The 12,567-nt window shown below is 31.9% G+C and overlaps 1 protein-coding gene across 1 annotated transcript in view; it reads right to left on the reverse strand.

Moving 5' to 3' along the window:
* The window catches only part of LOC132741554 (uncharacterized), a 35,882-nt gene that overhangs the window by 15,427 nt on the left and 7,888 nt on the right, over positions 1-12,567 (reverse strand). Inside the window, exons 2-13 of the mRNA XM_060729749.1 lie at positions 10,077-10,136; positions 9,349-9,416; positions 8,342-8,409; positions 7,861-8,006; positions 7,411-7,488; positions 6,976-7,053; positions 6,251-6,376; positions 5,299-5,393; positions 4,139-4,340; positions 2,916-3,903; positions 1,734-1,944; positions 663-762 (exon numbers count right to left, since the gene is read on the reverse strand). Coding sequence (XP_060585732.1) covers positions 663-762; positions 1,734-1,944; positions 2,916-3,903; positions 4,139-4,340; positions 5,299-5,393; positions 6,251-6,376; positions 6,976-7,053; positions 7,411-7,488; positions 7,861-8,006; positions 8,342-8,409; positions 9,349-9,416; positions 10,077-10,130 — 2,214 coding nt within the window. The 5' untranslated portion in view covers positions 10,131-10,136. The remainder of the gene's footprint in view (positions 1-662; positions 763-1,733; positions 1,945-2,915; positions 3,904-4,138; positions 4,341-5,298; positions 5,394-6,250; positions 6,377-6,975; positions 7,054-7,410; positions 7,489-7,860; positions 8,007-8,341; positions 8,410-9,348; positions 9,417-10,076; positions 10,137-12,567) is intronic.

Genomic DNA, 12,567 nt, shown 5'->3' on the forward strand with positions numbered 1-12,567 from the left:
CATATTACTAATTACAATGTGATATATGATAAAAGACCATAACTTTTTAAAATAAGTGTTACAAACTAATTTAATTTACAGACATCAAATGAACAATAATGCCTAAAATGCTTTATAGATCTGCTATTATTTCACTACCAAAAGTTACCAAGACATTGTAGCTTCGGTTGCATTAACAATACCAAAACTACACCCTACTTTAGCATAGGATTTTAAGATTAACATCCCTCTTCCATTTTTGTATTTTGAAAGCATTAATGCTTATTCTTCGATGTCTCAATAAAATATTACAAACACACATGTACAAATTTTCTATAACAAAATCTGCTCTAAAAGCACAATCACAACAATTAAAATACTTCAGGCTATTTTTACATGAAATTTATGCTGTCCATAATCATTTCCCTCAAGACAGTATTACAACTAGAAATGTATTGATCACTTTAGACCATATATACATTGTATATATATATAGATAATTAAAAACTCCAATTTGAATTTGCCGTAGCTTTCGGTCCTCTTCAACAGCATTTATTATATATACAAATATACTCAGACAAAACGTCACATCACTTCCCTTGTTTGGTGTGAATATATTTGTATGTATAATCAATTTGAGATTTTATCTATATAAATATCTTTACATAAAAGAAGTAAAGTACCATGTGTTTTGCCACAGCTGCAATCCTTGATTCATTCAGTATAACATGTCCCAGGTGAGTATCTTTCCTTGGAAGAGGAGGTGGTGCTTTAATTGTAAACCTGAAAATCAAATGTACAATTTTTATGATTGATCAAATGTACAATTTTTATGATTGATTGATTTTCTTTAGACCTGGCGGTCAAGGATAACCTACGAAAGTGCAAGCACTTATTTCCAGCAGGGTCCTTACCTCAGCTGACTCCAGAGACAGCTATGAGATACAAGGGAATCCGGGAACCAGTCCCTAGCTCTTATTGAATAGATCCTTTGATTCTTTTAAATGCCCAGTGTATAGCACTGATATATGTGAGGATAACCTGGGTTTCATACAAGTATACCTCTAGGTAGGTTGGAAACACTTAAATTGTTTGTGAAAAATCCTAAGGGTAATATCCAGGATCAAACCGGGAACCTCAGGAGTGACAGTCAGTGGTCTAACCATCTGAGCTATCGTGCCACAAGAAATAAACATTTATATGTGTTAGTTCATATGTAAGCTTATACAAGAACTATAACCTTCCTATTCTAAGCTTCCCTTAATATAAATTGCTTGGCCATTTGACAAGTCATCAAAGAAAAAAATATTTTTCATATACAGAAAGCAAATTAATTGTTGCACATGACACAAATGATGGTAATTATGATGTTTATATGAAAGAAAAATTATTCAGTATTTTTTTTTATATCAAAGAACAACATGTAAGACATAAAAGAGAATTGAAGTTACTTGATTTTATTTTGTCTGAACAAAAACATTAATGTTCAAAAATCAATTATTTAATACTTTTCTAATTTAATTCAAATCTGTCTTAAAAAGAAATAAAACAGAATAAAACTGCAATACTCCTAAATGTGAACATTACCCACTAACATAGTAATATGTGATCCAGTTTATATAAAATTAAAAAAAAAAACACAACAAAAATTAACAGAAATTTGCATAAAAGGGGGTATTTCTTTACCAATAATGAGCTGATAATGGAGAAAATTAAAATTAACATGTGTTTTAATATTGATTAATTAATCTCACCTCTTCCTTTTCCTTCTTGAGATCTTGATTCCTTCACCTCCCCATGATCCCCAGCCTGGTAATGTTAGGTCAATATCTTTAGGCTTAGCTTTCTCTATTTTATCATCCTTCTCTCTACTAAACTCTGCTATAACATCATCATCAGCAAATGCCTGGGCAATAGTCAACCTTTGTTGTTCATCAGCATCTATATCATCATCATTCTCTGTCTCTATAAACATATAATACAATCATTATCTACCTACAACACTGATTTATATATGTGCCACATGAAATTGATAAATTCAATAACAACTTATGAATTTATTAAAGTTTAAACAGTATTTTCATTGACACTAATTGTTTCCTATTATTAATTTGAAGATGGAACTATAGCTAAAGTTTAACAAAATGTCTTCATCAACAAACGTGCCAAGTTTGTTGCTTTTATCACAAAGTAAACAAGTATTTAATCATATGATCCCACTAATATATGTACATACTTATGGAAATAAATTTCTTAAATTCAGATTGGCTTAAACACATTGTAAACTATGCCGTATATACTGTGAAGTACCGGAGCAATCAAAAATAACAATGTATTTCTTCATTGTTGATGGTTACCTATGTGTCGCATAAAATTTATGATTGTCTTTTGTTCTTTATGGCATATTTCTCATTATTTCATATTTAAAAGTTACACTGCTATGATAACTTTCTACTTAAATTAATCTTCATTATTTTCAGTGATTTTTTCCCCTGTATTTTACAGTTGAATAAAGGCTGTCTCCCGTGCTCAAAATAGGTATATTTTCCCCTAAAAAAGCTAATATTTTCCCCTGAAATGCCCTGCGCACTTCTTCACAAGAACCATGACTTAACAGCATCTGACTTATTATATCAGCTAGAAGACAGAAAGCTGTCCCCATAGCCTCTGCTATGTACCATGCATGTAAAATTGAAATGAAATTGAAAATTTTATAAAATGTGTGGGTTAATTCCATTCTCAGTTGTTGGAATTTGATTTTCCCCTTTTCAAATTTATCACGCTATATTTTCCCCTTCAGGAAGCCACAGGTTGTTTTGAAAATTTTGAAAATTTTCATTATTTTATTGTTATTTTCAGAATGTCTATCATCTCCTATCTATTACTGAAAGAACTATCCACAGATAGTAAAATTGCTGACATAAAAGTATGTTTACCTATAACATTGGGAACAGAACCAATCTGTTTTATTCTATTTTCTATGGTGAACAATTTTTTGGGATCAACAAATGCTTCTTTTGGAGTAGTTTTCTTGTCTAGAGCAGCCTCCTCCTTCCCATCTACCTTTCTTGTTTTGTTTCTCTTCTGTTTCTTATTAGAAGTTATTTCTTCACCACTATCATTATCTAACATTTCTTCAAACTCTTCAAGTGTTCTTTTCCTGCTAAGTGATTCATTATTTATTTGCTCATCTTCATCTAAACTTTCCTCATTATCTTCATCATTATTTCTATTTTCATCATTTTTAGTAGTAACATTATCTGATTTATTACCTAAATCACTATAACTATCACTATTGTTCTCTCTTAATTGATCTACCTTAATTTCTTCAGTTTCACTTTTTTTATTGGCCAAATTTTTATTTTTGCTTTTATTTTTTCTTTGACCTCTACTACGATTTTTTTTCTTTTCCTTTTTATCAAATATTTCATCGATAGTTTTATCACAAACATCCTTATCTGTGCTTAAAGACGATAAATCATGAACTTCCACTCCTGGTTTGCTCTTCATTATTACAACTTCTTCCTCTTCACTAGAAACAGCTTTATTGTTGTCACCAGTTTCATTATCCTTTTCCTCTCCCTCTTTTTCATCAATAACAAGAACATCATCATCATCATCATCTTCATCATCACCATTATCTTTAACATTAATAACTTCCTTCGGTCTCGAATACTCAGACTTCTCATTTTCACCCTCAGAATCATTCGCATTGACAGTTTGTGGTCGGGAGTAACTGCTACCAGACTTTCCACTGTTCGGTCTAGCCATCCAGGGATTATTAGCGCCATCATCTACCTCTGTGTTGTCCATGGATACGCCACTATCTGGAAATAACTGCTCTTCTTCTGAGTCAGATTCTACGTCAACTTTCTTTGTTAATGCCCTGCTTTTCTGTAACATGTCCTGAACTTCTTGCCTTGCCTTAATTATAAATAAAGACACAAATTTCATTTATTTCAACTTGAATCGTTACAGAAGTATACAAACTTGTAAGTGATTTATACTGTCAATATCAATCATTAATTTTATATAAAAACAATAAGTAAACAAAACCATTTCATAAAATATTGCAGCCTAATATTTTCCAAATAAATCAAGTTGATAATAAACCTCTGGTAATAATAGGTACCTTCATTTACATATAAACATTGCTTACTTTATCATCAAACTTGGCATAGATCATCTGACGTTTAGCAAACTTGCTTCCACCTCTGTGTTTTAGACTAACTCTCTCCTGAGCTCTATCTCTCTCTAACTGATTCAGTTTGTCCAAGTAACTTTCTGGATCTTCCTCTTGTAATTTTTCTAATTGTTTCTTTTCATTTTTCAATTTCTCTTTCTTTAATACACGGTGATACCTAAATAATTTTCACATAACAGAATTAAACAAGTTACAAATTGTAAGGTCAAAGAAGTATAACTTAACCCATTACGTTATATACACGCCTTTTAACGCCTTTTTTACCCCCCCCCCCCTTTTTGTTGTCTCAAATGGTGAAAAAATGCCTTATTTAGGCCCAAACACTTGTTTTTGTTTGAGAAATGTTGTTAAAAAAAGTGACCTCTTTTTCGGCGCGGCCCCCAACCAAAAGACACATCAGGGGGTTGCCAGAAGGGGGATGTACCCCCTTCTGTTTGGGGGTTTTGAAGGGGGGCGGAGTCCCCCTCATCGCCAAGAAAATTTTGGACTTGTGAGAGGCTATAAATGACCCCAGATTGATCATAAGGTAACGTGTAACCAACGCTGAAAAGCATTTGACTCTATCTCAATCCATTGAGAAGTTGCAGCACTTTGAAATCAATTTTGATGGAAAAAATCAACGCAAAATAGTGATTTTTGGCAATTTTGAGATGTCCCCTCGCTGCCATGGTAACAGAAAATTTAAGCCTGAGCATGTTGTTGGAAGGGCAATGGTCCAGTCAACATTTGTGCCAAGTTTGATTAGTGTTGAAGCAGTTTTTATAGTATTATAGCAATTTGAACTTGTAACGGGAGACTTTTCAATGAAAACAGCCATTTTTCACAAAATGCTCATGAAGTAATGGGTTAAACAGAAAATTCAAGTTTTTCTTATTTTCATCTTCTGGTATGAAAATTATCATATTTTCACACCACTCTATGAAAATTAATCCAGTATTTATAGAAAAAACTTGAATATCCTCCATATATTGTAGCTTCATTAAGTGTGATAATAAGAAAAGACAAACACCATAGGAAGTGTTTATGTTGTCATAACATTTACTTGTAAAGGCAAAATTTTAAGATTTTCTCTTTCCTTTCAACAATACAAAGAAATTTTCAAATTTAAGACTGACCTTTTACTTTTGATTTTCTTCTGTCTTTTAGCTTTTGCCTCCTTGTATGATAACAAAGCACGATATTTCATCAGCTCAATTCTTCGTTCTTTAGCCTGTCAAACATATAATACGATGTAACATATCCTTCTTGAGATTTTTTATGATACACAGCATAAACAAAAGCTGTATTATGGATAATATCATATTCTATACATCATTTTATAAATATTTTGGTTGCCATTTTTTCCAAGTCACACCAACATTTCACAGGTCACATGACTACTTTTCAGATGAACATTAGGAACACGAGCTAAGATGCCACTTCAAGTTAAATTACAATCACACGCTGGCACCTAAGTAGAACCACCTACCTACAGTAAACTACCTGCTTCATCACATAAAAGAATACAAGTCTGTCAAGGTGGAGAGGGGAATATAATTCCAAGTACACCATCTTTACTACTCAACCAAGGAGATCCTCTATATATAACATTGTACATGAGATGATAGAAATGCCAGCCGGCAAAGCTCAATAGGTTAGAGCATGAGTCTTGTAATCTCAACATTCCCTGGCTGGCCAACTAAAATTACGTATCAGTCTTTTGGATGAGACTTTAAATCAAAGTCCTGTGTATGTTAAAGAACCAGGAGAATTTTCTGGAATTCCGGCATCTTTCTATATCTGTATCTTGCAATATCCTTCAAAATATTACATGACTAATACCGGTACTCTTTCGAGGACTCGACCATATGGACAACAGGTGGCAAGTATAAATAAATTCAAATACACACAGGATATGACTTGCCACTGTATACATGATTATATATATTTTGTAATTATGATATGAATACATAGATTTTCTGCCAATCTGACCAGATAAACAATACATACTAAATTAAGAAAGAGTAAACAATGTGAAAAATAAACCACACTATAAACGTACAGTATATAAATTATAATGATATATACCTCATTAACATCCATTGCCTGTAGAGCTTTCTGTTCAGCTGGTGTCAGTTCCTGTCCTTTATCACGTATAACATTCTCACTACCCTGTAATAACTCCGCAACCTGTCTCTCTAGTGGTGTACGAGGCTGTAATATTATATAGAGGATATTTGTTTAGTTCAGTGTAAGATCGGAATATATTTCACCGAGTGAGCACCAAAAGGTATATTTCACGAGTGAGTGATATATGAACTTTTGGTGTTCACAAGGTGAAATATATTTTGATCTTACACTAAACTAAACAAATTTTCTGTTTATTATATGCAAAGAAACATTTTAAAAAAGACATTTAACCTAATACTAAATGAAAAGCGCGCAAAATAATAATACAACATGCATCATTTACAACGTCACATCGTAAGTTGGTTTCCAGTACTGTGCGCGCTGGTATTTCACTGAAACAACAAAAGGGGCTTTAATTCAAAACAGTGAAATTATCAAATTGTTTAAAACGTTGAAAATATCAGTTTTATATCACTGATATATTTCTATAAACCACCGAAAAGTATGTAATAAAATACAGTACATTGTACAATCACTTTCTGCACATCACTTACTATATCAAACTTTATTTATCTATACATATGTGTAATTTTTATTTTTTGTACAGCAAACAAAAACTTTCTTTTTTATCTATTAAACATTATTTTTTATTTATTAGACATAAATCACAGAGATAAGAATACCTGAAATCTTTTCACAAGCTGGTCTGTTGTAACAATCTTAAAATCTGGTTTCTCCAGAGGGAACTGTATCTGGTCTGCCTGTAAAATGTTTGTGACAAAAATGGTACAGAATGTAAACATATGTTCTAAAGTTGATGGTTTAATAATACACTCTTGTCTAAGTTATTAGTCTTAAAATGCTTTTTTATTATTATTAATCAAAATAGAGATGAAAATCTTCTTCACTTCAGTAGCCATGATGATTGTTTAAAGAATTCATATCTTTATTATTTTTTTGAAATATTAACAACATATCTTTACCCCTACACTTTTATTTAACATCCTTCACAAGTAGCTTAGTAGACATTTTACAATTTCATCACATATTATGACATATAGGTGAGTACACACATTTCCCAGACAACGTTTGAAAAACTAAACAAAGACTATACATACCTTCCTGTTTTTTCTAACAATAGGATCCCACTTTGATATTTCTCCAGATGTTGTCTCATAGGCTGTTGCTCTGTCAATCTAAATAAATAATATTGTAATTGTCAGTCTCATTAAACAACAGTGTTACTGTCAATTTTAACCGACAACAGTGTTATCAAATTAACTTTAGGTAATGTTAAAGTTGACACAATTTCATTTAATCTTAGGTCATGTCACACACAAAATCTTGTACAATATAGGTTTGTAATTTTCAATGTGCTAACATACTGTTTAATAACAATGATATCAATCAGTTTATAACAAAACTATCAAACATCAATGTAAACAATTCTTATAACTCAATTCTAACTCACAATATTTCCTTTCTAAAGGAGGCAATTGAAAATTAAAGCTGGACCACTGATGTCTTACAAAATAATGAATTAGTATGTAAGTACTACTTTGAGTTACCTTTTCTTTCTCGTGTTTTGGTAGAGGAGTGGACACAGTTTTTTTACTCTTGGAAACATTTCTCAGCTGGTTCTTCAGTTCTCCATGACTTGTACTCTCCTTTAGGGAACCAACCAACTCATGAAGTTTGACAACACTGGTTTTGTCTGTAACAACACAATTTACTTATATAATGTGACACAATGTTTGTTAAGTCAAGCAGCAAACAACAAGCAAAGAGCAAGTACCATGCTGTGTTGGTTACTTTTCAGCCTTTAAGTTGATATTATCAAGCTTGTAATTTTTTTGTAATGAAATTGAGATTCACAATGGTTTCATTTTGTTTACCACACATGGTTTCACCGAAAACACCAACAAAATTTTATCTGCCACATAACCCAGTAATTAACTATGACTTGAACTGGTTTTCATACTGCAACGGTTTGTCATACATGCAAAAGTAAACATTGAGAATAAATAAATCTACAGTGTATATGTTTACCTTTACTGGAGGAGAAGTTGAATTCTGAGACTTGATTGCTGATCACTGTCCTCTGTGAAAGTTTGTTTCTGAAATCACAATAAAACATGACATATTTCACCTTTATAAACAAACAAGGTATTTAACAAGAAATTTAACTAACCTCTTTGATTATTAAACATTAAATAAGAATAAGATTAATAACAAGTATTAATATTGACCGAGGCGAAACCTATTCCTGAGATGATCATGAAATGCGATTGGATGGAATGATTCCTATATAGCCCCCACCCAACAAACTATGTTTTGGTTGGGGTATTATAATGGCATTATAACTATTAAATTTCACAAACCTATCACTTAGGAAACTCTCTTTAATAATTAGACAAAGATTTCAAGTGTCACTGTAACCTTTACCTTAAGACCTTGGTAATGTCCCTACCAAATTTAACAATCTTAAGTTTATTTCTTTTCAAGCTAACAAGCAGACTTTTGACTTTAACCTTTGACCTAATAACCTCAAAATCCTTAAGGGTCATCAATTTGCCTTAACTAAATCAAAGCTTATTACTTCTAAAGTTATTAACCGAACAAGGATATAACACAGTGCTGCTGTGACCTGGAAATATATAAATGACATTAAAATCACATATTTGTAATCTACTGGCCATTGTCAATGTCCCTATCAAGTAACATAAACAAAGCTTTATTTGTTTTGAATTGATCAAACAAGGCAGGGTTTTCATTTTTATGTGAGGTAACATATGTGCCAACAAAAACAACCAATGTGGTCAAGGGGGGTATTTAAATCTACAGGCTGAAATAAAACCTATTTTAACCAGTTATATGGATCGTCAATCTGTTCATAATGAAAACCCTGATTAAAAGATAACAACTAAGTATGTACAGATAGATAAATCACCTTAGTGAGGTCATAAGAAAGTTTCAAATCTCAAGGTGTTAACATGGTTCACATGTATAGAATGTTACCATGTAAGAAAAAGAAACATCAAGGTATGACCAGTTACCTTTTCTTGCCATCCAGAGAAGAGAGCGCGTCCAATAATTGGTTGTGTCTTCGGTCATCTGTTATGTCCTGTAAAATATTTATAAAATACACTCACAATATGCATAATGAACACAAAAATACTTTACAAGTGAATGATTCTTTTCATCATACAAAGCTGCACTGAATTTTTATCAGAAATGTTTCCTCCCATCTTTTAAGTCATATTTTGGCTGTCCGTCAACCTAACTTGATTTCCTGGGTAACAAACCAGTAATTACCAATTTCTCTGTAAATGTCAAACTACAAAATAATTGAGCCGCCTCACGACAAAACCAACATAGTGCGTTTGCGACCAGCATGGATCCATGCTGTTCGCTTACCAACTCTATTACAAGTAGAGAAACTGATAGCGAACAGCATGGATCCTGATCAGACTGTGCTGATGCGCAGCTGGTCTGGACCCATGCTGGTCGTAAACGCACTAATTGTTTTGTCGTGACGCGGCTCAAATCTTCTTTCAATACTGAGAGAGATTAGAACTATGCCTACTTAACCACTAGGTCATGGAAGATCTAAAAGACGTTTTTGGGAGTTTTCATACAGACATATTGGCAAAAATTTAACTATTAAACAGAATTTCTTTATACTTGGCATGTTGTAAATAGAATATATAACGTCCTTAAAATAAAACTGTAGTCACTGTAGGTAAGTTTAATCAATTACAAATTAATTTATGTACACATTTACCTCTTCTCCACCACTTGGAATTTCTTCTGCTGGAGCATCATCATTAAAATCCATGTTTGTCTGCAAGTGAAACATTACATTGATATTATACTTTAAAGTTTTATAATATACTAACTAACTAACTATCCTCTTCATGCCAAGTGGCACATAAGGCTGATTTATAATATACTATCGGTGATAAAACAACATTTGACCTCCAGGACATTTACCTACACTCTAAAAGTGAATCATTAGACATTTGCCCCCTTTGGAATCAACGTAAAGATGGATATTTGCACATGGGTTCGTAAAGGTCAATCTCGTTATCACGTGGTCAAACATTTTGGCAATATGGCGGCCAAGTGCCGAATTTTTTACCTGTCGGAAACTATTAGGTAGTTTATGTCCGTAATAAGATTTTTATTTGTCCATCCTTGGCTTATCAACAGATAATATATAGTTTTATCAAGGTATGCTTCACTTTACTTCATGGCATGTTCGATGAATGAATACGAGCGTGTCAGATTCCTGGCACGATTATTTGTGGACTTTCCCTACGGGGTTATCTTCAGCGTTCACGTCATGTCATAGTATATAAATGGGTACGCTGAAGACCTTAAGCTAACAATGTTACTGACCATAACATTGTGTCATTCTAAACAGACATCACTGTCAACATCTTCTTAGGACTCCTAACTACTACTACTTATTCCAATAACACCAATCTTAGAGTCACAGACAAGTAACAATTTAATTTATGCAATGCATGTAACATGAGTGTCTACAGATGTCAAATGCATGATACATTTAACTGTATAATGGTGTCAATCAATCAAAGAAGGTTTATTGGTTTGCTAAGGTTATATAAAAGTAAGATGATATATTGATCAAATTTTAGATTCTTTCATAGTTCAATGTTCCAACAATGTTAGGGACCGACAATGCAGCACAATAATGCTACACAACATGCCACATGCATCACTTTGGATCACCTGCAACACAATAACATAAAATAATGTTCCTCGCTGGCCAGCATGTTCGTCACAGTGCAACCCAGTAGAACACACATTGTTATTATAACCTATATGAGTCAACATTAATGTACATTTCAAAATCTGTTGCAAACAGTCCAGCAATTGACGGCAGCTGTTAACAAGGTGTGAAACAGGAATGCACATCACCTTCTTTAAAAACTATCACTCTATGAGGAGATCAACTATTGTTATAGCCAATGCCGACTGTCACACACATACTGATTAGGTAAATGGAACCTTATTGACTGGTGTGGACCGAATTTCCAAGAAAACTTAAGATGGGCATAATAATTTTCTTTACCCTGTCAGTAAAATATCTGACAGTAGTTTTTTTTTTATTAAATTATAGTAAAATTTTTCAAATGTCAGAAAATGTGAAAACTACTGTTCATTTTGGTTGGGAACAGTGTCGTTTTCCATTATAATTATAAAAGGGAGATAACAGTCAACCCGGCCCTAAGTTTTTTTTTGTTTTTTTTTATATAATTATAATATACATTATATTCAAACATTCAATCAATTTTCATATAATATGTATAACAATTATGTATGATAATGTATTATGCAACAGCTTCAAAACAAACAAAAAATATTGGTTTGGGGTAAATTGATTTAGTGTAGCCTATTAGTTTATTAAAGTTCTTACAATTTGCCATCCTTCATTTACATGTTTGGTCAAATTTGTATTTTTGTAAATATTCCACGCCAATTTAAGACTATTTTTAAAACCAGGTATTGTAGGTAACACGATTTTTCTCTTTGACAAATAAATATATCTTTTCAATTCTAAAAACAAAATATCATATTTAAAATCATTAACTTCAGAACCTAAAATAAATGATTTACAATTAAAATTATCATCCAAATTATCTATCTTGTCTTTCAGATATTGAAATAACAATTGAATTTTTGGACATTCCCAAAATAAATGCAACAGAGTTTCCTCTTGGCAATTGCAAAAAATACACATTTTACTATTGACAATTTTCATTTTGAATAAAAGTGAGTTGGTTGCTAAAGTTCTATGAATTATTCTTGTCTGAAACCACTGAATATAGGAATCTTTGGTACATTTAAATACATAACTATATATTAAATTCCAATTTATATCAAAATTTGTAAAAAATGAGTTCCATTTTTCTTGACATGTTGGTACATCTTGATTTCTAACTAGAATTTCATAAACATATTTCTTTTTGATATTTTGTGTAATTAAAATAGGTTTTATATAACAACTCATAATTGGGTATTGAACATTAATAAAATCTTTACAAATAGAAATGTTAAGCTTTTGTGTATATAATAATATTGCTTTTTTCAAACTATGATATTGTAAAAAATTTACTTGTTTTTGTGTCACCTGCTCTAAGTAAGTTAAATCTACAAAATCGCCTTGGGGATTAATAATATCATTAACAAATCTGATTCCTTTTTCATAAAAAATTTTGATATAAAAGTATCTATTTCCTGCTAACAAG

Source organism: Ruditapes philippinarum, unplaced genomic scaffold, assembly GCF_026571515.1.
Source record: "Ruditapes philippinarum isolate M1 unplaced genomic scaffold, ASM2657151v2 ctg8818_1_1_1_1, whole genome shotgun sequence".
Classification (NCBI taxonomy): domain Eukaryota; kingdom Metazoa; phylum Mollusca; class Bivalvia; order Venerida; family Veneridae; genus Ruditapes; species Ruditapes philippinarum.